At 42.8% G+C, this 25642-nt stretch overlaps 1 protein-coding gene across 4 annotated transcripts in view; it reads right to left on the reverse strand.

The window, feature by feature from the left end:
- LOC137317063 (lethal(3)malignant brain tumor-like protein 4) overlaps positions 1 to 25642 on the reverse strand; it is a 297932-nt gene that overhangs the window by 172749 nt on the left and 99541 nt on the right. For all 4 annotated transcript variants that reach the window (XM_067980723.1, XM_067980721.1, XM_067980722.1 and 1 more), the window contains exon 13: positions 20546 to 20622. In XM_067980723.1, coding sequence (XP_067836824.1) covers positions 20546 to 20622 — 77 coding nt within the window. The remainder of the gene's footprint in view (positions 1 to 20545; positions 20623 to 25642) is intronic.

Here is a 25642-nt window from a genome sequence, read left to right on the forward strand (position 1 = left end):
GTAAATCTCTTCTGCACCCTTTCACATCTTTCCTAAAGTGCAGTGCCCAGAACTGGACACAATACTCCAGTAGTGGCCGAACCAGTGTTTTATAAAGGTTCATCATGACCTCCATGCTTTTGTACTCTATGCCTCTATTTATAAAGCCCAGGACCCCATATGCTTTCTTAACCGCTTTCTCAAACTGCCCTGCAACCTTCAACGATTTGTGCACATATACCCCCAGATCTCTCTGTTCCTGTCCCCTTTTAGAATTGTGCCCTCTAGTTTATATTGCCTCTCCTCGTTCTTCCTACTGAAATGTATCACATTCGGCCCATCGTGCCTGTGCCGGTTCTTTGACAGAGCTATCCAATTAGTCCCACTCCCTTGCTCTTTCCCCATAGCCCTGCAATTTTCTCCCATTCAAGTATTTACCCAATTCCCTTTTGAAAGTTACTATTGAATCTGCTTCCACTACCCTTTTAAGGCTTTGCATTCCAGATCATAATGGGCTGGAACTTGTTCCGACCAGCATGGCAAGGCTCTCCGCACCTCCTGCGGATAAAAAGTACGAATGTACTTACTGCATGGTCCACAACGTAAATTTGCTGGATTCTGAGATCTTCCTCAGTGGTGCGTTCCAATATCAGTGCAGGCCATTTGCGCATGGAAACACCGTGGGACTGCAAACCCAGCCCACAATCAGGCAAGTTAAACTCATCAATTTAAAGTGACATTCCCTATGTTAGTCTAAATAAAAATTTAACATAACATACCTCCTTATTATAAAAAGGCAAGTAAATGATTTATAATGTACTGAAATATATGGAAATTAAAAGTTAAAAAAAATAAAATTTTTATTTTTTAATAAATTTTGTTAATGATCAAAAAATATTAAAATAGGAATAATTAGACATTCCACATTTTTAAAATTTAATTTTTTGTTGTTTTGCAGTTATTATAAGTCTCCGTGCTTTTAAAAGGTAGTGTAGGGCTGGTATTTTCAAGCGTACCTTCTCGTGGCGTAAGTATTTTCGTTCCAGCTAGGCAGATGGATAAGTTTATGATTGTTTGGTGATTGTGTTTGAGTGTATTGACTATGGAGTAGTTGGCCCTTTAATTAGGGACTGTCAAAACGCCGTTGAACCAATCAGAGCAAGTTCACGATTTCTGGGTTTTAATGCACATGTGCGCATTCGCGAACTTGCTCCGATGGATTTGACGGCGATTGGGATGGACGTCATTACGGAGTGCGTCCAAGTAAGTTCTGGGTCAATAACTCACTGCGTAAAAAAAACTCTCCTTATCTCACCTCTGCCTCCTTAAATCTGTGTCCTCTGATTACCATACCTCCACCACTGAAAACAGTCTCTCCTTATTTACTCTATCAAAACCCTTTGTGATTTTGAACGCCTCTATTAAATCTCCCCTTAACCTTCCAAGGAGAACAATCCCAGATTCTCTAGTCTCTCCACGTAACTGAGGCCCCTCATCCCTGGTACCATTCCAGTAAATCGCCTCTGCCTTAACATCCTTCCTAAAGAGTGGTACCCAGAATTAGACACAATGCTCCAGCTGAGGCATAAAGGTTTAGCATAACTTCCTTGCTTATGCGCTCTATGCCTCTATTTATAAAGTCAAGGATCCCATATGCTTTCTTAACAGCCTTATCAGTTGTCCTCCACCTTCAAAGATTTCTGTACACAAATCCCCAGGTCTTTCTGTTCCTGCAACCCGTTTAAAATTGTACCATTTAGTTATATTGCCTCTCCTCATTCTTCCTTCCAAAATGCATGACTTCACATTTCTCTGCCTTAAATTTCATCTGCCAAGTGTCTACCCATTTCACCAGTCTGTCTATGTCCTCCTGAAGTCTGCTACTATCCTCCTCACTGTTTACTACTTCTCCGAGTTTCGTTCCAATCATCTTCCAAAATTCTATAGACTCTGGAACAGTTCCTACAGATTGGAGGTGGCAAATGTAACCCCATTATTTAAAAAAAGAGGGAGAGAAAAAACAGGGAATTACAGGCCAGTTAGCCTAACATCAGTAGTGGGGAAAATGCTCGAGTCTATTATAAATCATGTGATAACAGAACACTTGGAGGACATTAACGGAATTGGACAAAGTCAGCATGGGTTTATGAAAGGGAAATCATGCTTAACAAATCTACTGGAGTTTTTTGAGGATGTAACGAGTAGAATAGATAGGGGAGAACCAGTGGATGTGGTGTTTTTGGATTTTCAGAAGGCTTTTGATAAGGTACCACACAAGAGGTTAGTGTGCAAAATTCAAGCACATGGGATTGGGGGGAATATACTGGCATGGATTGAGAATTGATTGACAGGCAGGAAACAGAGAGTAGGAATAAATGGGTCTTTTTCCGGGTGGCAGGCAGTGACTAGTGGGGTACCGCAGGCATCAGTGCTTGGGCCCCAGCTATTCACAATATATATCAATGATTTGGATGAGGAAACTAAATGTAACATTTCCAAGTTTGCAGATGACACAAAGCTGGGGTGGAATGTGAGCTGTGAGGAGGATGCAAAGAGGCACCAATGTGATTTAGACAAGTTGGGTGAGTGGGCAAGAACATGGCAGATGCAGTATAACGTGGATAAATGTGAGGTTATCCACTTTGGTTGTAAAAACAGAAAGGCAGATTATCTGAATGGTGATAGATTGGGAAAAGGGGAGGTGCAACGAGACCTGGGTGTCCTTGTACACCAGTCGCTGAAAGCGAGCAGTCAGGTGCAGCAAGCAGTTAGGAAGGCAAATGGTAGGTTGGCGTTCATTGCAAGAGGATTTGAGTACAGGAGCAGGGATGTCTCACCGCAGTAATACAGAGCCTTGGTGAGACCTCTTCTGGAATATTGTGTGCTGTTTTGGTCTCCTTATCTGAGGAAGGATGTCCTTGCCATGGAGGGAGTGCAACAAAAGTTTACCAGACTGATTCCTGGGATGGCAGGACTGACGTATGAGGAGAGATTGGGTCGACTAGGCCTATATTCACTAGAGTTTAGAAGAATGAGAGGTCATCTCATCGAAACATATAAAATTCTAACAGGACTAGACAGACTAGATGCAGGGAGGATGTTCCCAATGGCTGGGGAGTCCAGAACCAGGGGTCACAGTCTCAGGATACGGGGTATGCCATTTAGAACCGAGATGAGGAGAAATTTCTTCACTCAGAGGATGGTGAACCTGTGGAATTCTCTACCACAGAAGGCAGTGGAGGCCAAGTCATTAGATGTATTCAAGAAGGAGACAGAGTTATTTCTTAATGCTAAAGGGATCAAGGGATATGGGGAAAAAGCGGAAACAGGGTACTGAGTTAGATGATTAGCCATGATCATTTTGAATGGCGGAGCAGGCCCAAAGGGCCGAATGGCCTACTCTTGCTCCTATTTTCTCTGTTTCTATGTTCCTGAACAAATATCTTTAAAATTTAGTATAATAGTACTTCTAGACTGTTTTCTACTTAGATATCTTATTCTATCTGTACCTTAAACCAGCAAAAATTGCACAGCTTGTCTCATAATGCACGGCATGAAAGAGGTGTTCATGTCTTTATGCAGTAAAGAGTTATTGTTGTTATGATACCAAATCCCAGGGTAATAGCTGTGTTACACTTTCAGGTTTTTAGAAGAAGCTGTTCTCTCTCTGTCTTTTTTTAATCCATTCTCAGGATGTGACAAGGCTGGCATTTATTGCCCATCCCTAGTTGCCAGGTTTGATACAACTGAGTGGCTTGCTAGGTCACTTCAGAGTCAACAACGTTGGTGTGGGACTGGAGTCACATATAGGCTACACCTGATCAAGACAGAAGGTTTCCTTCCCTAAAGGAAATTAGTGCACCAGTTGGTACCCTACGATAGCTTCAAGCTCATTTTATTTACCCATACCAGCTTTTTATTTCCAGATTTTTAAAAAACTGAATTCAAATTCACAAACTGTTGTGGTGGGGTTTGAACTTACATTCTCTGGATTACTCGTCCAGTAACATAGCTACTACACAGCCGTACCTAACAGTGGTTCTCATAAATGGTTATTATCCCTTACAATCCAGAAATTGTACCTTTTCTATTCTCTGCAGAAGTGTATATGCAAGAGTTAACAATTATCCTACTTTCCGATTTAATGCAGTCTTGTGGCAAACTACTGAGTTCTCTTTCAAATGGCAGATATTATACAGAGCAGCAGGCAATTACAATTCAATAGTGGTATGGAGAACAAAACATTTTTCAAAAACTAGAATATATGATAATAGATACGCCAGATGAGATAGTCTGTCATCGGTCAATTACCCTTTATAAAAATGTCTGCAGATTGAATGTAAAGCTCTCTTTATTTTCAATCAACAAAGTCTGTTCTCTCCACAGATACTGCCTAATCAGCATTTTCTGGTTTTGTTTCATATTTCCAGCATCTGCAGTATTTTACTTTTTGTCCATTTAATCTTGTGATTATTAAATAAATTAAACAAGGAGTTCACACTTTGCAAGTTGTGCAGTCATTGTATTCGCAGAATTTTATGACATTTTAATCACCCCATTTAATGCATTAACTGTGTTGGTGCGTAGCAACTGGATGTTAAAATCAATGGTTTGCTCATTAAGCTAATACATGGAACATAGGAAATATATTCTGGTCATGTCACTATTAAATTGCCTGTTGATCTTTCCTATCTTGGGCATATTCTAAGAAATATTACTATAAATGTTCAAAATCAAAGAAAATAGCTAAATTCTACATGCTGTAAAACTTCTTTTTACATTTTGGAAAGGCACGCAAGTACATAATGGGCATTCTGTAATTGCTTCAATCACTTGTGTTCTCTCCTTTTCCTGAGCTGTTTTTTGCTTACAGTGTAGGTTGATCCAAACTGTGCATGCCTCTGAAGCTGTCACTTCATTGATGCTCCTGAGGCATGTGCTTTCCCCAGCCAGCGGGGATAATTTTGATCTTGGGCGATAGTGTAAATCCGATATCGGATCAGCCCGCTGTTACACCTCTCCCGGTTTCCATTTCCATTGAAGTCTCATTTCTATTTGGCCTCACCATTCAGGCGCAGAGATTGTACCATGCGCCCCCCTCCCTCACCCTCAAAAATGGGCACGCCCAAATTTCTACCACCCCCTCTTCCTGGTTTGACATGTCATGCAGGTAACGTACCCCTCTTTTCTACAGGCTGAAATTAAGTCAGACACAAATCTGGAGTAAATGGCAGTATTCCTAGGAAAACAGGTTTTGTCCTCATAATCCTGTCATTTGCAGACATGCACCACTTTGGGGGTGGTAGCATCTTCGGGCAGCACCCAGTTCCAGCAAAATTTAGGGTGTAACTCTGGCATATCTGACTTACACACCAAATTCCAGCCGCCTATGCAGGAACCACACACTTTTGCCCTCCCAAAAATTGGCAAATTTCAGGCCCATAATTTCTTCATGTCGCACGCAAGTCTAACCAATACCTACTATATCTCAGCTTTGATGGCTCCATCCTCAGTACTTCTTGGCCTTATCATTCTTGGCCTCACTATCTCCTCTGACCTGAAATGGAACTCTCACAGGACCTCCACTTTACTTTGGTAAGGTCACCATGTTCTGGTTAACCCTGAATGTTTTACGCTATCCAAAAACATTTTTCCCATTAGCAGCAACCTTAAATTAGCTTGACACATGGCCTAAAAATTGGTTTGCGCCGGCAGAGGGTGATCCCTGCTCTGGAACAGGTAGGCCCAAGGCACACCCGATATTGGGCCTTGGCCCTCATTTAAATGAGACCGGCGAGCTGTGGACTCATGCTGGGCATCCCCAGGCAGATTGTCCGATTGGATTTCGTGCTGATGCAGCCCTCAGGTAGGTCCTGAGGAAGGGGGGGGGGGCGTGGGGGAGATCAAGAGGGAGGCAGCGATCATGAGGGAGGGGCCGAGTGGAAGCAGGCAACGGTCTTCGGCACTGCAGTGCAGCCGGGAGGAAGAAAGCGTATTGGATAATTAAGCGCTCAATTTACGTCTGGAAAACGGGCGTGGCACCAGTTCATTTGTAGGCCTATCACTTTTGAATATAAAACTGACACGTTAAATGTTTTATACATGCTTTTTAAATAATTAAAGTATCAGGATTCAAACCACAGTAACAGAAGTAGAATTTCTGACTGAATATTCAACCGAATATATCAATAAATCAAATTGATTTTTTTCTGCACTATACATTAATAGGTTCCTGTCAAACAAGTGATGTTCTCATCAGGCACAATGCGACAGAAAGAACAGACAGTGAGATAGCATAGCTATTCAGCAGGGCTGTAATGTTCTTTTCTAAAAGGCACTAATGATTAAATATGTAACAGGTCAGTGATGTTATCAAAAGCTTTGTATAGAGCTTTCACTTAAGAGCTGCAAGAACACTTTTTGTTGACCTCCGTGGGCTTACTTCAAATCCAGTCAAACACTGAAATCTGGGGTTGCTGCATTAAGTCAAGAGACTGATAAACGTTGCACTTCATTGTCACCTTACTTAGAATCCAAGAATTTTGTGGCAAGGCTATTGTCGAACACTGGGAACATGAAGCATTGTCTATTTTTGACAATTCTAAAACTCGGGCTGCATAGATCCACAGCTGGGAATACAAGAGCAATTATCATTAAGGTTTCTCTCCAAGTCTGTCACTCTTCATGATTTGGTGTGTCTCTTCCTTGTTGATTTCCATCTTTTTATTTCATTCTAATTCTTGCTGTTCTGCAAGTCTCTCACAGTCAAGGTACCTGTCTCATCCTTTGTCCTGATTATGCTCTCATTTCTGAAGCTACATAATGTCAACAGTAAGCTGTGGAAACACCAACTCATGCCCAATATTTAACCGATCTTCATTATCATCTTATTACGCTGCCGACAATTATATCTCACCAAAGCAACAGAAAACGCATTGGTCTTCGGCAGGAGCGCCTAACAGGCAATAGTGAATCGGCAGCCCATTTTACAGCCGGCCCAATTTTCTTTTTCACTACCTTCAATGGAAAAGAAAATCAGGCGGGATGTAAAATGAGTTGCCAATTCACTATCGCCCATTTCACATTACCGCCGATGACCAATTTCACTCCGAATTTAACAAAGGGACAAATTTTCATTTAAATTTTGAATTTAAATTGAAGAGTATTGATGTGTAGTATAAATAGAATATATCAGCTGATCTCCATTGGAGTTGCTGATGATGAATTGGGGGATACATTATTTTATAATAGGGATGTTTATGCCACGCAAGGCATTACATCAGGTTCACTGATTATTACATGGTATTCTGTAATTTTTACCAGAATTTTAGGGATCAAATTCTGCAAATCTGTCCATTATTCTGTGAAAAGCATGAATGAGTGCTCATTATTATATATACTTTTACCAATGTATCTAAAAAAAAATCCCTTACTATTTTTAAACCTGAAGGTACATGGCAAGATTGTATGCCAGATAAAACAGTTGGAGGTAGTTATCTGCTATTGAGCAGTAGTGCAAAATTGCAACCATTTCAGACCCGCCCATTTCTGGTTTTCAGCAGGGCGGGACGAAGGGCAGGCCTCCATTTTCCCACAGTTTCCGATTTCAACCCCGGGGGGCCGGGATTCCCGGGCCTTCTCTTTCACGCCACGTGAAAGGAGGCGTGAAGGCCCAAGACTAACAGGTAGGTGCCTTTCTGGCACAGCTTGTGGGTCCGGAGGAGCAGGAGTGCTTCCCCCAGGCCCAACAAGCCTACCTGCAGTGACCCCCCAATGATCGCAGACCCCCAACCCTGATCCCTCCCCCTAACAATCGAGGACCTATGACCCCGACCCCCCACAACGATCGGCGTACCCCCCAACGATCAGGGACCCCCGATCCCGGCACCCCCCACCTGTGACTGACCCCCGATCCCTCCCCCCCCCAATGACTGACTCCCCCCGTGTCAACCCATGCCCCCATGCCAACCCATACCTGTGCCCCATTCCCTATGCCAACCTATGCCCCGTGCCCCATTTCCCCCACACGTACCCACCCCCCCCATCCATACAAACAAAGACTTACCTGAACATGTCCTCTCCCTGGCTGGTCTCCTCTCCGACTGAGGCCAGCCTGTCAATAAGGTTGGTCAGTCGGACAGCAAACCGACAAAAAAAATTAAAAGCCGTCCTTAAGTCAAAATTGTAAGGACATCCAGGAAGCCCGTACTTCTGGGTTTCCTGTCCGTAATTTGACCCCCCCCCCGCCCCCTTCCCAGCTCGGAGTCAAAATCATGTCCACTGTATCAGTTGAGCCAACTAATGCATCCAGTGTAACTGCGCACACTACAAATGATTTGACTTCAGAATCTGCCTTCAGCTAACAGACTCAAGCTCTGGGCAAAATGATTAATTCCAAGCACTTGCTTTTAAGAGAGGACTTCAAGTAAAAACTTTAATGAAGGTATTAGAAGACACAAAAGACAACTCAATGAGTAAGAGTAGTCATGTTGTTGTGAAATATATAAATTTCTGATATTTTATTTTGTTTACAACCTTATTTTAAGCATCACAGCACTAAGGAACAAAAAGAGTGATACTCCTTGAGTCTAATTTTTTAATGCTCTTCTGTCTGCAGAAATATAGTACAAAAGGGTAGATGTTACAAATTTGTGCTCCCAGAGCAGAGCTTCAGGCAGTGGGAATATTTACTGGGAATTTGGGCATAGAGGTCAGGGTATCCCACAAGAATTTCCATACATTCATTTTAAGTGAAAATCCTATGGGGCCCACAGACTTTCATGCCTGATTCTAGGTACTGGGAAAACAACTTCATAGAATCTAAAAACCATGAAGAGGGGCAAAGTATGGATTTATTTAGCTGTCCTTCCATTATGTTTGGCATGAGTCCTGTATGGTAATCTGCTTCAAAAGATCCACTACTGTGTTTTTAATATAAATATTAGGATGCAATAAATAAATGGCAAAAACATCTATCTATCTACACATAAAAACAGTGTGTGTGTGCACTCTTTTTGTCCATCACACTTTGTAACAGATGCAAAACAATATTTATTTAACAAGGAACCCAGTCATTTAATACTGGTGCTCTGACCTGCAGTCTGAAACTGAGAAGTATTTTCCAATCTCCACAGTTCTTTTATCAAACAACAATTCAATTCTGATTAACCTTAAGTTGTATTTATTTAATAACAAAAACAACACAGCTTCATCTCAGCAGCAGAATAATACATTGTGTATTACATGGTATAGCACTCTTGTCCTTATAGAACAACGTATCTTCCAACTTACCATCAGCAATCCCAAGAAGCTCCCCAAATAGTAAAATGAATTTGATTTGTAATACTGTTGAATTTGATGCTGGGACATTTTATAACATGTTGAAATGAATGCTCTGTAGATTTCTGGTAGTTGCTAATGTGTTCTTTAGGATACTAAAGAATGGTTTTTGATTCGATTTGGCTAGCTCTAGGGCTCCTGGGATTGAAGTAATGTGCTAAGATTAGGCAAATATGTTTACGTTAAAAGTAACAAAATTCATGTGTGAGATGTGATTGGCAATTTGTGCCTGAGCCACATCAGAGCCTCAGCAGAATGCTGAATCCATATTTGCAAAATATTGTTAATTTAATTTCTTGTCTAACCTGCACTGCTTTATTAGCAAGCCTATTGTCATAAATTTGTACAAGATTTTGTGAACCGGGAAATTGTTCTTATTTGGTTGTAGTTAAGCACAGCACTGTCTATCAGTGTTCTAAGTTCAACAAGGTATAGTACAAATACAGTCTATAGTCCTGTTACTTGCGTATAAAGCAAGCACGTCTTCCTTAGGGGACAAGCTCAACTAAAGCATTCTTTCAATCATCCTGACAAGTATAAGGTAGTAATGATATATTCATATATATATATTCCACTATGTTGATAAATTAATGTTCCAAAAATTAGTCTCCTTTTATTGTCTTAATGATATTTCAGAGATATACTCTGGTTGTAGGCTGTTTGAACATATTTTAAAACAATGTTGAAAGGGAAAAACCATTAAGATCACAGGCAAGTCACAGGCCAACTATGAACAATTTTTTTTTGCTTCTTTTTCCCAACAGAGGGTTTTTTAAACATTTGTTTTTAAAATATTGGGTAAGTTTTGTGCTCATAAGGCAAAGAATAATAATGTAGAACAAGAACAATTTCCTTCTTACATCCTGCTTGTATTCAGGGATAGTGCTGAGAACTTTCAATTCAAGTACAACATGGGTTAGGCAGAGTTCAAAACTTCCTCTGTACCAGAGCTGTCAACATTGGGAAAACATTAGTGATCAAATTATGATCAGATCAGATCAGATTATGATCAAAGAGCAACATGGATTGTAAGCCATTTATACGTGAAATGCTATTCAATTTTTAAATCACCTCAAATGACTGTTCTATACTGTCCCAATAATTATGCCTCAACCCCAATCTCAGAAGCACTCCCTACTGCATCAGTCTGGTTCTTCTATTTCTAACACCAGCCATCTTTTTAATGTTTGAGAGGTACAGGATAATTAGTGGTAATTACTGCTGAATCACCAGCAGCTTTTGCCTTGTATTAATGTCCATTGGGAACAATAGTAAGACTGCTAAGACTATATATTAAAGCAGATTAACTATTTGAAAGCATCAATATAGCTGGTTTTGCATCAAATTAAAAGAATGATCTAGAATGGCATTTATAGGAGTAATCTGGTGTATAGTTATATCTTCAAATGAACTACAAATCTATGCAAAAATCATTAAAAATACCCTACGAAAAGCACTGGTACTTAGCTTGTGCAAATTATTACCAAAGCAATTGGAATGTAACAAGAAGTACAAACTGACACGCAAACGGAAGTGGCCAGTTTTCACAAATCTAAATAATGTTTCCTGAGCGTCAGTGCTAGCACATTTTGATGTACTTTCCACAGCGAACCAAATCTGATGAATGAAATGTTGACAGCTAATCATACACATACAAATTGAGGGGATCAAACACATCAATTTTTTAAAAATTACAATGTTCAGTCAGAAGTGCTATCTTATAAATTTGGTTAAAACTTAATTAAATCTAAGTTACATAGATTGGAAGGTAATACTTGTAGGTAGTTAAACATACATAAGTACAGCTTCCAGCATTAAAACAAAGCAAGATATTGCACTTATCATTACTAGGAGCAGAGCATTCCATGAAGCTATATTTCTCTAATTTCTGTTGTTATTACTGCTAATCTAATGCCAAATTTAACCAAACATAATTTCCCACTTGGACTATGAACCCAGCATTATCATCACTCTGGATGGCTTATTATCTTCACTTTAGTGGGTGTAACAGCCATAATAGGTTTGATTTTCCTAGGTCAGTGCTCTGGCAGAGGGCACAGTATGTAGCAGGCTATGTACCTGCCTGTGTTTCACACAGCAGTTCCTGCTGCAAATTCTGTGGTCAGGAGTGATTTCTTATGCAAAGAAAGCACATTCCATTCAAACTGCCTACCACTAGAAGGTCCATGATTTAAAGGTGGAACTTCTGGCATTGTTGCAGATATATAAAGGGCTGCAACAGCCATTTAAAGGCAAGTGTACCTGTGGCAGTAAAAATAGTATTGATGCCAAAATTTATTGCTAGTCAACTTATGGAGCAGCACTTGAGAAAAAGACTACACTTTATAGATACAAAAGGAGAGGTGGGGATGTGGAGTGCTGCTTCAGGATGTGGCCAAAAGGAGGGTTGTCATGTGTGACATTCCAGGCCACCCTCAAAATTGGTCTAGAGTCCCTGAGGGGAGGTTGTAGAGAAACTGATCACAGTCTCGAAAACCCAGAATTCATTAGAACAGGTGAGAAAAAAAGTTTGCTGACCTGCAGAAATCTACTGAGGTAAGGCTACCCAACAGTACCATACAACAAAAATAGAAAATGTTGGAAACACAGGTCAATTCTGAAGAAGGGTCTACACCTGAAACGTTCATTTCTCTGTTCTCTCCACAGATGCTGAGTGGCATGTGTATTTCCAGCATTTTCTGTTTTTGTTTCAATTTTCCAGCATCTGTAACATTTTAGTTTTTTTACTAATACCTGACACCAAGTAGATAGGTAAAATATGCAGGTCACAAACATTTTTCTGTTACACATTGACTGGTGCCCATGCAAAAGACTCAGAAAATCTTATAACTTTTTAATTGCTTGACAGACATGGCCATACTACAGCACGGCACACTTTTCAACTGCAACTTACAACTGGAACTTTAGTCATACTTGCATCTTTAAAGTTGTGCACGCAAACAATTCTTCCAACCAAACCTAGCTGTATGATGCATGTTGATTTACCAATACAAATGCTGTGCAGCAGGGTAGGCAATTGAGCGTCAAAAGATAGCACATAACAGGAGAGAGCAAATCACATAGAAGAGACAAACAAATTAAATCAATCTGTTACAAATTCAAGTCTGCCATACATACTTTTGCGGACTCAGTGGCATCACTCGCTCCTGTAAGCAATCTGTGCATGTTACTTTTATGGGAATGACTCACACTGCTCTATTTCTACTTGCACAATCGTATAACCCAAGAACATAACAATAGTATCCGCTTGTGATCTGAAATGGATATTCGAGTCTTTCACATGGATGCTTTTTCCATCTCTTCAGAACACTTGGTAGCACAAGGCTGAATAGGAATCATTAAGCTGCTTTATTTCACACTGAATGAACATATAGATGATTAGATCTACTTAGTTCAATCAGTACAACTAGTCTTTGCCTAATAACTCAAATTAATGAACACGCTACAATTCCCAACACCAGCGAGTCATCAATAGAGAGCTGCAAAAGCTTTGGAGTAGTGATAACTGGGGACTTCAACCACCCTAATATAGACTGGGATAACAATAATAAAAAGGGGCAAAGAGAGGGAGGAATTTTTGAAATGTGTACAGGATAACTTTCTTAACCAGTACTTGGAGGAGTGTGGATTGATTAGGGAAAGCCAGCACGGATTTGTTCAAGACAAATCATGTTTAACTAACCTGATAGAGTTTTTTGATGAGGTAACAGAGAGGGTAAATGAGGGCAATGCAGCAATGCAGTTGATGTGGTGTATATGGACTTTCAAAAGGTGTTTGATAAAGTGCCACATGGTAGGCTTATCATCAAGATTGCGGCTCATGGAATAAAGGGGGCAGTAGCAACATTGATACAGAATTGGCTAAATGACAGAAAACAGAGAGTAATGGTGAACGGTTATTTTTCGGACTGGAGGGAGGTCTACAGTGGTGCTCCCCAGGGGACAGTGCTGGGACCACTGCTTTTTTTGTTATATATTAATGACTTGGACTTGGGTGTACAGGGCACAATTTCCAAATTTCCAGATGACAAAAAACTTGGAAGGGTAGTAAACAGTTAGGAGGATAGTGATAGACTTCAACAGATATAGACAGGCTGGTGGCATGGGCGGACATGTGGCAGATGAAATTTAACACTGAAAAATGCGAAGTGATACATTTCGGTAGGAAAAACAAGGAGAGGCAATATAAACTAGAGGGCACAATTCTAAAAGGAGACAGGAACAGAGAGATCTGGGGATATATGTGCACAAATCGTTGAAGGTGGCAGGGCAGGTTGAGAAAGTGGTTAAAAAAGCATAAAGGGAGACACACGAGGAATCAAAAATCAAGAAAAAGTCAAAAAGTGACGTCACAAGATCAGGAGGAGCATCGAGGGTAAGTCAGTAAGTATTTAGTTCATTGGTTCATGTTTTTACTGGGTAATGTGGTTATTAGGGATAAAAGGAATGAAAGTGGAGTCCCGAGAGCAGAAGGAGCGAGATCAGTGACCGAGAGCAGAGCAGGGATATAAAGCTGAGACCAACTTAAACACAGGCAGAAATTTGAAAGAGTGGCATCAAAGGTCAGCAGGTTGGTGAGCAATACATTTATTTGCTCTCTAAGCTAGGGGAGTGGTTTAAACTAGGAACCTATAACTTGCTAATATATTATTAAATTAATAATTTAAACTAGATATATTAATTAGTTTTAAAAAAAACTAAAAATAAACCAAGCGAATTCATTACATAAAAAACTTTAAGTAAATAAATAAAACAAGGTTAGATAGAGATGGCAGTGCAGGTAGTGTGCCATAACTGCAGCATGTGGGAGTTTGTGGAAAGCAATGTGATCCCAGGCAACCACATCTGCAGCAAGTGTCTGCAACTCGAAGAACTTTGGCTCAGAGTTGTTGAGCTGGAGTCTGAGGTGCAGATATTGCGATGCATCAGGGAGGGGGAGAGTTACCGGGACACTTTGATCCAGGAGGCAGTCACACCCCTTAGGTTAGGTAGTGGTTTAGATTTGGTTAGTTGTCAGGGACAGGAGGATGTGACTGCGAGTCAGGCAGGTAAAGGGGCCCCAGATACAGCGGTGGAGCAGGCTCAGCTTTTGCCCATGTCCAACAGTTACGAGATACTTGCTATCTGTGTGGATGAGGACAAAGACTGCAGGGAGGATGAGCAAATTTTTAAAAAATTTGTCCATGGGATGCGGACGTCGCTGGCGAGGCCGGCATTTAGTGCCCACGGCACCGTGGTTCAGGAGGCCGTTCAAGTGCGGGGAGCGAAAAAGAATGTGGTAGTGTTGGGGATAGTATAGTCAGGGGATAGCTGGGAGTTTCGAAAGCTGTGCTGCCTGCCCAGTGCCAGGGTTAAGGACATCTCCTCGCGGCTGGAGAAGAACTTGAAGCAGGAGTGGGAGGATCCAGTTGTCGTGGTCCATGTAAGAACCAACGACATATATAGAACTAGGAATGAGGTTCTGTTGAGGGAGTTTAAGAAGCTATGGTCCAAATTAAAAAGCAGAACCTCATAGGTAATAATCTCTGGATTACTACCTGAGCCACAAGCAAATTGGCACAAGGACAAACAGATTAGACAGTTAAATGCGTGGCTGAAAGAGTGGTGTGGGAAGCAGGGCTTTCAATTCATGGGGCACTGGCACCAGTACTGGGGGAAGAGGGAGCTGTTCCGGGCTGGGACCACGGTCCTGGCAAATCAAGTAATTAGGTAGACAGGGTTTTAAACTAATAAGAGGAGGGAGGGTTCAGGTAAGTGTAAATTTATAAGTCTAAAGAGAAAAGTCAAGGTTGTAGGGCAGAGTAGTGGTTTGGGTAAAAACAAGTAAGTGTGTTAGGAAGGGACAGAGAGTTTAACAAAGGTAATAGGGCATTGGTGACTAGGATCATATCAGGGAAAAATAGTAAAAAGTTAAAATTAAAGGCGCTATATCTGAATGCATGAAGCATTCGTAACAAGATAGATGAATTAATGGCACAGATAGAGATAAATGGGTTTGATCTCGTAGCCATTACTGAGACGTGATTGCAGGCTGACCAAGGTTGGGAACTAAATATTGCAGGGTACTTGACTTTTAGAAAAGACAGGCAAAATGAAAAAGGTGGGGGGTGGATAGCCCTGATAATAAAGGATGAGGTAAAGACATTAGTGAAAAAAGACCTTAGCTCAGAAAATCAGGATACAGAATCATTATGGGTGGAGTTAAGAAATAACAAGGAGTAGAAAACACTGGTGGGAATAGTTTATAAGCCCCCTAACGGTAGCTATAGTGTTGGACAGAGTATAAATCAGGAAATTAGAGGAGCATGTAACAACGGTAATGCAACAATCTTGGGGGACTTTAATCTTCACATAGGCTGGGCAAACCAAATTGGTAAAAGTAGTTTGGAGGACGAGTTCATGGAATGCATTCGAGACAGTTTTCTAGAACAATATGTCGAGGAAGCAACTAGGGAACAGGCTATTTTAGATCTAGTATTGTGTAATTAGTAATCTTATAGTTAAGGATCCTCTGGGGCAGAGTGATCATAATATGATAGAATTTCATATTGAGTTTGAGAGTGATATAATTAAGTCCGAAACTAGGGTCTTAAATTTAAACAAAGCCAATTATATAGGTATAAGGGGCGAGTTGGCTAAGGTAGTTTGGGATATTAGATTAAAAGATATGACAGTAGATAAGCAATGGCGAACATTTAAAGACATAATTCATAATTCTCAACAAATATACATTCCGTTGAGGAATAAAAACTCCACAGGAAAAGTGATCTAACTGTGGCTAACTAGAGAAGTTAAGGATAGTATTAGGTTCAAAGAAGAGGTTTACAATGTTGCCAAAAAGAGTAGTAAGCCTGAGGATTGGGAGGGTTTTTGAAATCAGCAAATGACGGCCAAGAAATTGATAAAGAGGGAGAAAATTGAATATGAGAGTAAACTAGCAAGAAATATAAAAACAGATTGTAAGAGCTTCTACAAGTATGTAAAAAGGAAGAGATTAGCAAAAGTAAACGTGGGTCCCTTAGAGGCAGAGAAAGGAGAAATTATAATGAGGAATAAGGAAATGGCAGAGATGTTAAACAAATATTTTATATCTGTCTTCACAGTAGAAGACACCAAAAACATACCAGAAATAGTGGGGAACCAAGGGTCTAATGAGAGTGAGGAACTTAAAGTAATTAAGATTAGTGAAGAAAAAGTACTGGAGAAATTAATGGGACTAAAAGCCAACAAATCCCCTGGATCTGATGGCCTACATCTTAGGGTTTTAAAAGAGGTGGTTCCAGAGATAGTAGATGCATTGGTTGTGATCTTCCAGAATTCCCTAGATTCCAGAATGGTCCCCATGGATTGGAAGGTACCAAATGTAGCCCCGCTATCAAGAAAGGAGGGAGAGAGAAAACAGGGAACTATAGGCCAGTTAGCCTGACATCAGTAGTAGGGAAAATGCTAGAATCTATTATTAAGGACGTAGTAACAGGGCACTTAGAAAATCATAATATGATTAGCCAGAGTCAACACTGTTTTATGAAAGGGAAATCGCGTTTGACAAATCTATTAAGAGTTTTTTGAGGGTGTAGCTAGCAGGGTAGATAAGGGGGAATAGGTGGATGTAGTATATTTGGATTTTCAAAAGGCATTCGATAAGGTACCACACAAGAGGTTGTTACACAAGATTAGGGCTGATGGGATTGGGGGTAATATATTAGCACAGATTGAGGATTGGTTAACGGACAGGAAACAGAGAGTAGGAATAACCGGCTCATTTTCAGGTTGTAACTAGCGAGGTGCTGGAAGGATCAGTGCTTGGGCCTCAGCTGTTTACAATTTATATCAATGACTTAGATGAGGGGACCGAGTGTAATGTATCCAAGTTTGCTGACGATACAAAGTTAGGTGAAAAAGTAAGCTGTGAGGTGGATGCAAAGAGGCTGCAAAGGGATATAGACAGTTTAAGTGAGTGAGCAAGGAAGTGGCAGATGGAATATAATGTGGGAAAATGTGAAATTATCCACTTTGGTAGGAAGAATAGAAAAGCAGAATATTTTTTAAAAGGTGAGAGACTAAGAAAGCCAGTTGGTAGCCAGAAGGATTTGGGTGTCTTTGTACACAAATCACAGAAAGTTAACATGCAGGTACAGCAAGGAATTAGGACGGCAAATGGTATGTTAGCCTTTATTGAAAGGTGGTTGGAATATAAGAGTAAAGAGGTCTTGCTGCAATTATATAGGGCTCTGGTGAGACCACACCTGAAGTACTGTGTACAGATTTGGTCTCCTTATCTAAGGAGGGATATATTTGCCTTAGAGGGGGTGCAACAAAGGTTCACTAGATTGATTCCTGGGATGAGAGGGTTGTCCTATGAGGAGAGATTAAGTAGAATGTGCCTATATTCTCTGAAGTTTAGAAGAATGAAAGGTGATCTCATTGAAAAATATAACATTCTTAAAGGGCTTGACAGGGTGGATGCTTCTGAGTATATTCAAGACTGAGATCGATAGATTTTTGGACACTAAGGGAATCAAGGGATATGGTGATAGGGCTGGAAAGTGGAGTTGAGGTAGAAGATCAGCCATGATCTTATTGAATAGCAGAGTAGGTTTGAAGGTCTGTAAGGCCTACTCCTACTCCTATTTCTTATGTTCTTATATCCCAGGGGATCCTTGCACTGCTTCCTGACTCCTGTTCCGATCCGAATGGATGGTTATCCTTTTCCCTATAACATTAACTTCTCCTGCTGGAATGTGCATTCCAGGAACACAAAGTGTCCTGAGCTCCTCCTCAAGCTCAGAAGTTTTGAGTTCAAGCACAAGCAGTCAGAGACACTTCCTACACATGGTCAACCCAGACACATATCGCCTAAATAGCCCAGCTGTCCCGTCTTTTAAACTAAACTGTTTTCTCTTAAAAGTTTAATTAATTGATCCACAGCATCTTAGCGATTTAACCCCTCAAATGTAACTACAGGCCAACTGTATCTCAATGCTGAACTGTGTCTAAGGCTGAACTCTCTTTGAGGCTGAACCCCTGCTGATGCTAAATTCCATGCTCGACTAACTCTTCACACTCTACTGATCACGTGCTGATCAAGTTTAATCTCTTACCAGTATCTCATGTTTCTCCTCACAATTATAGGTTCTCTTTCCTGATATCATCCTTACATACGATGTCATGCTGTCATCACCTCAATTTCATGCGCTCGCCTGTATTTGTGCGGGTGCTTCCAGAATCTGGCAGAAGTGATTCTGGAAAACCAGAACTGAAGCAAAAATGGTCAGGGATCCGGCATAAGGCGTCTCCACCCAATTTACTGTCCCCGCCTGTTCCAGTACGATTGCTAAACTGACAGACACGTTGCAAGTTGAAAATCCGCCCTACATCGTTAATCCTGTTTAAATTCTTGCCGAGCTATTGAGAAGGCTTCATAACGGTCTGAAAGAAAAGCTAGGCTCCGATTTTAACTCCAGGCCAGTTTTCATCGGTGAGTTTTTGTGACAGTTCAAAACTCACCCCCTTCTGCCAATAACAGACCCAGCGTATTTTAATTCCCGAGCCTCATTATAATCTCACAGGCGGATTTTCCATCTGATTCGTTGACCCTCCGGGAAACCCTCCCACTTCCGGAGTACAATTTCAGCCAAATAGCCAAAGGACTATTTAAAGCGAGAAAGCACCTCTTAAAGCAGGTTGCATTCCCTTCTGCAAGATTTTGCTGTTGGAATGGTGCAGCAAGAAACTGAGTTAGCACGGGTCACAGGCAAGTGCCTAAGTGCACCAGGCATGGAGACAGATTGCTGGGTTCGCCAACTCCAAGAGTATCACTTCAGGACCTGGATCCAGTGCAAGAAGTGCTTCAATGACCTCACAAGGGTAGAAAAGGTGAGTACATCTCTTCATTTCTCCAGCTCTCTTGACAACACATGACAACAGTCCTTCCTCTCCACCACTCTCATCAATTCTCTCCCTCCCCTTCGTCACATCCTTCACCACCCAGCAGAAGGCCATATTATACCACTTCTCATTCTCATTACAAACATTCGCCCCTTCCTCGCTTTCTTCACAGCACATACTAGCATCATTCTCCTCAAGCTTGCTAGCCTTTGCACAATCACCAACTTCTCTCATGGCTCCTTCCACACTTCACACTCCACACACCTGCTTTCAATTCAACACCTCCCCCATCTTGATCACCTCTTGCGTCTTCTCCCTCTCAGCATCCCGAACAACAAGCAGAAGACTCATATCTTCACTCTCCATTATACGAGACACTCACTAACTCTTGCTCTTTATCTCTCTACAGGTCAAGACAGCGTACAACAACAGGGAAAGGAGTAAGACTCAAGAAGGACCCCCAACCTCATGGTGTTGTCAGAGCTGGATCAGCAAGTGCTTAAGATCAGTGGCCCTTCAAGAGCTGTCAGGATAGGACAATTCAAAGCTAGGGGCTTTTGTGAACAGGGTCTCTGACAATTACTTGCACTCCTTCATGAATCTCTGAAAAACACACAAGCACGCAGCTTGACTACATTGAGCTGCATTGTGATGCCTGTCATCTGCTAGTCTCTCAGTGCCAACCTAACTCGGCCCTTTTCGCTTTCCTCTAAGTCCTTCTCAACAGCCACAGCACCCTGAAAAAGACACCTCAAAGGAGAAGAATCCTTCTGAGGAGGAATCATCATGTGTTCCATAACTCCCAAGCACCAGAACAGAGATTGACACCCTGGCTGAGTTAGAGAGTGAGGTAGAGGGATCTACATGTGGTGAAACCCCCAGCACTAGTGAGCAGCAACAAGGGCTGGTGGCAGGGACAGCCCAGGAGACAGCTTGCCAGAGAGCGATATCCTTTCTCAGCTATGCTGAGAAGGACAGAGGAGGACTTCAGGGGCCCAGTGATGAGATGAAAACTGCTTGATTCACACAAGCAGTTGTATAAGGTATTAGCATAGCCTGGAAAATGGGCACAATTAGGTCCAATTTTCACTCTCAATTGCTCTACTGAGGGCTTCTTTGTTCTATTTTTATTATAACCATTCATAGTATAGAACAATCCTCTTCTCAATGAATGATAGCTATCTTCTACACAATTGAAGAAATGATGACAAAGTATACAAGGTTTGAATGACTGGTATGATTACACGGTTCTTACAGCCCAGAATTATTCTGATTCCAGAAAACTGCACTGATCTATGAAGCATGTTGACTCACCCACCTTGAGGAGGAGTAAGTGGTTTGCTTTGTTCCAGACACCAGCCCACTGGATGGATGTATGGGCTACTAGCATCACACCTATCAAACAGATAATTATCACATTAATAAATGAAAACATTAAACAATCTGTTAAATACAGCTAGCCTACTAAAATGGTGCATCTACCATAAATGCAGGGAAACCAATTTTGTTAAATTATCCACAGACGGTTTTTCTCATTATTTGAAACAAATTACCGTACACAAACAGGATTATCCATCAGCTCACTGCAAGGGAACCACCTTAGAGCACTGTCCTTCAAAAAATTTGTGCACGCATTTTATCAGGTGATCCTTGCAGAAATACTGTTCAGAAGGCCTTGTTTGAACTGTGCACTTATTTCTTTAACTGAAGGAGGCAGCGAAGAAATATCAAAACTAGATTCATCCAATCATACCAGATCAGTAAGAGAATCCAGTTGTGGACTTGACAGCTTTGCATGTGAAGATTGAACTCTTTCAAAGAATGGGGAAGACCATAATGACTGTTGGTAATCAAATATTCTTCCTCATTCATTCAAACCACACATACATGCAGATTATGACAAGCTGTTGCACCTTGTCCAGAACAGTAGAATCAGAGGACACGGCCTGCGCTAGAAAGGGGTAAATCCAAATTTAATCTGTGGAAACAATACTTCAGTGAGAGAGGGGTCAACCTATGGAACAGAATCCCTATGGAGACAGTGGAAGCAGTTAGTACTGATTCATTCAAATAAAAATTAGATTGATTTCTTTCAGAAAATAACTTTTTGCGATACAGTATATCAGTAATTTGAGACATGAACATATGGTTCCCAAAGCTCTCCACCACTGGGGTTTTCCTCATGTTATGTCTGAGTCTGTTGTAGACTAGTTGATAGAGATTGATTACTATGATTAGTCAACAACTCCATTATTATTGTATCATGCGACTATCAGGATGGTAGACGGAGAACTAGATGGACCTTGGTCTTTTTTCATCTAGCAATTCCTATGTTCCTATGTACACAAAAGATTATAACAAAACTGCAAAAATAAGCAGTGGGTCTCTGAATATCCAAATATCAAGGCTAGCACTGAAATATTTTGTCATCCTGAGCTGTCAGATCAAAGGCAGTAATATTATTGGAAACATGTAAGTTACTCCATGTTGATACCTCACAGATAGCAGTTAGAGCAACCATGCAGTAAATAGTCTTTAAGGTGACCACAGCACAGACATGCTCTACCAGGCAGGGAATAACACCAGGATATACATTCTACTGTCCATTTGCTAATCTCTAATTAATGATGGCTTTTTAAAAGTTATGTCCCCAAAGGAAACAAACAGTTCTTGGTTCTTGTTCAAACACTCTCCCAAACCAGGATTTGAATGCATAATTTAGGCTGGCATTCCAGTGCAGTAATAAAGGAGCACTACACTGCCTGAGGTGCCATCCTTTAATTAAAACACGAAAAAGGAGATTCTCTGTCTTTTAGGGCTCGATTTTCGCACCCGCAATCGGGTGCGTTCGTGGCGGGGGTGGCTGTGAAAATCGGGGATTCCTGGGGTGGGTCCGGAGCCCGGCTCCAACCCACCCCACTTCCGGGTTCCCCACTGACGCGCTCACATGCGCGTGCAGCCCCCGCATGTGGGACTCCCGCCGGCAATTAAAGCCGGCGGGGTGCCACTTAAAGTACTTGAACAGGTACTTCAGGTTGTTTACAGACCTGATTGACCTGTTATTTTAGCAGCTGACTGAGACAGGCTCCCGTACTGGGGGAAACACTCCCCGTTCAAATGGACGTGTTGCAGCCATCAGCCTGTGGCAGCTGCAAAGGTCCATTGGATAGATGGAGGGGGGGGGGGGGGGGAAAGGAGACCCTCACTCATTGCAGGAGGCCACTCTGTCATTTTGGACAAAGTTTGGCTCCACCACCCTCCTCCTAAGAACAAAATTCACCAACTTGCACACTTACCCCGGTGTCCAGACACATTTACCTACCTTGTGGACCCCCTCAGATGTACATCTTCCGGATGGGGGCCGCCGTAGCTGCAGTCATGACCTCCTCGGAGGGCGAACAGCATCACCAGCCTCGCCGTCTACCTCTGACACGTGGAGCTCCACAACACAGTGCTGGGACACATCCACCTGCACAGCAGGAGGGAGGGCAACCTCAGAGAGAGATGCGTCGCAGGGGGCACTACCCTCGCCACAGGGTCCACAGACCGAGGCTCAGCCTCCTGGACCTCTCTGAGCAGCAGTGCACACGGAGGCTCAGAGTCAATCGACATGTAGTCGTGGACATCTGCAGCCTCCTTCATGCCGAGCTGCTCCCGGCTGGCCCGAGCACCATCTTCTTACCTGTCGCTGTCAAAGTCACCACTGCCCTCAACAACTTCTCCTCCGCATCCTTCCAGGGTGCCACCGGGGACATCGCCAACGTCTCTCAGTCGTCTGCATAAAAGAGCCCTGCAAATACACCTACGCCCACTCTGCAGTGACACAATGGGTGGCATCAGTTGTGGGTCTTCAATGTGATCAGTAGTGGTGCCAATATATGTAAAGTGAGCTGATCAGAAATTAAATATAAGTAAAAACCATGACAAACCCTCAAACACCCTTGTGCATCCCCTTCATGCTCACAACATGTTTGCCTTACGCTTCCTACTGCCCTATGGCTGCAGCACAGGTAGTGGCAGGTTGAGTGAGGCTGACTGTGAAAGAGATGCATGAGAGGGTGAGTATGAGATAGAGCCATGAGATTGTATGAGGATTGGGTTGAGTGGTAGTGGCGGGATGAGTATTGGCGAGGTGAGTAAGTGCAGGTAAGATGCGGATGAGCTTTGAGTGGGTACGAGGGGTGATGTGACAGAGTAGTATTGGCAGTGCAGAAGGAGATGTGGGGTGGGGGCGGTGATGTGGCAGACGGAGTGTAGGGGAATGAGTAAGTGTACTCACTTTGGCTGACCCACTTAGGTCATTGCAGCGCCTCCTGCACTGTATGCAGGTGGGCGATATGTTGGTGGTGCAGGTGACCTCCTCTGCCACCTCGAGCCAGGCCTTCTTGGTGGCAGAGGCAGGCAGCTTCCTCCCGCCCGCCGGGGGGGAAGATCTCTGTCCTCCCCCTCCTCCTCACCCCATCCAATGATACCTGGAGTGAGGCATCATTAAACCTGGGAGCAGCCTTCCCCCTGGGCTGCTCCATGCTGTAATTTTTCCTATTTCTTGCAGCATCAGTCAGTGGAGGACTGCCCCTTTAAATAGAACACCTCCAGCTGACAGACCTTACTGTACATGCGCAGTCCGCCCGCCGCGCAGCTTAGCAGCGGGGAACCCGGAAGAACAGGTAAGTGGATCCAATCAGCCTGCAATTTTGTGCGGAGCAGACTGATTTCACCGGGCGCGTTACCCACGCGCCCAATCTACCCTCCACCGTGAACCCGCCGCCATGGTAACATCAGGCCCTTAAAGTGAATTCCAGACAATAGGGTTTATTCTGGATGGATCAGTTCCTGTGGGCTGAAAGGTCTTCTTCATGTGAACTTCTCTTATGACACATAATAAAAATGGTCATTAATGTGCATTGTATATTGGCATATGAAGCCATTGCTAACTAGCCATGGCTCTACCCGACAATGTGGAAAATTGCCCAGGTATGCCCGTCCACAAAAAGCAGGACAAATCCAATCCGGCCAATTAGCGCCCCATCAGTCTACTCTCAATCATCAGCAAAGTGATGGAAGGTGTCGACAGTGCCGTCAAGCGGCACTTACTCACCAATAACCTGCTCACCGATGCTCAGTTTGGGTTCCGCCAGGACCACTCGGCTCCCGACCTCATTACAGCCTTGGTCCAAACATGGACAAAAGAACTGAATTCCAGAGGTGAGGTGAGAGTGACTGCCCTTGACATCAAGGCAGCATTTGACCGAGTGTGGCACCAAGGAGCCTTAGTAAAACTGAAGTCAATGGGAATCAGGGGGAAAACTCTCCAGTGGTTGGAGTCATACCTAGCACAAAGGAAGGTGGTAGTGGTTGTTGGAGGCCAATCGTCTCAGCCCCAGGACATTGCTGCAGGAGTTCCTCAGGGCAGTGTCCTAGGCCCAACCGTCTCTAGCTGCTTCATCAATGACCTTCCCTCCATCATAAGGTCAGAAACGGGGATGTTCGCTGATGATTGCACAGTGTTCAGTTCCATTTGCAACCCCTCAGATAATGAAGCAGTCCGGCTTGGGCTGATAAGTGGCAAGTAACATTCGCGCCAGACAATGACCATCTCCAACAAGAGAGAATCTAACCATCTCCCCTTGACACTCAACGGCATTACCATCGCCAAATCCCCCACCATCAACATCCTGGGGGTCACCATTGACCAGAAACTTAACTGGACCAGCCACATAAATACTGTGGCTACAAGAGTAGGTCAGAGGCTGGGTATTCTGTGGCGAGTGACTCACCTCCTGACTCCTCAAAGCCTTTCCACCATCTACAAGGCACAAGTCAGGAGTGTGATGGAATACGCTCCACTTGCCTGGATGAGTGCAGCTCCAACAACACTCAAGAAGCTCGACACTATCCAGGACAAAACAGCCTGCTTGATTGGCACCCCATCCACCACCCTGAACATTCACGTCCTTCACCACTGGCGCACAGTGACTGCAGTGTGTACCATCCACAGGATGCACTGCAGAAACTCGCCAAGGCTTCTTGAACAGTATCTCCCAAACCCGCAACCTCTACCACCTAGAAGGACAAGGGTAGCAGGCACATGGGAACACCACCACCTGCACGTTCCCCTCCAAGTCACACACCATCCCAACTTGGAAATATATCGCCGTTCCTTCATCATCAATGAGTCAAAATTCTGGAACTCCCCACTTAACAGCGCTGTGGGAGAACCTTCACCACACGGACTACAGCGGTTCAAGGCGGCTCACCACCACCTTCTCAAGGGCAATTAGGGATGGGCAATAAATGCTGGCCTTGCCAGCGACGCCCGCATCCCATGAATGAACAAAAAAAGATTGTTTCCTATGCTATCTATCATAGCCATCTTTCGTTTTGAAGTGACTTTAAATATTATTAGTTCGCAACC

This window comes from Heptranchias perlo, chromosome 3, assembly GCF_035084215.1.
Source record: "Heptranchias perlo isolate sHepPer1 chromosome 3, sHepPer1.hap1, whole genome shotgun sequence".
Classification (NCBI taxonomy): domain Eukaryota; kingdom Metazoa; phylum Chordata; class Chondrichthyes; order Hexanchiformes; family Hexanchidae; genus Heptranchias; species Heptranchias perlo.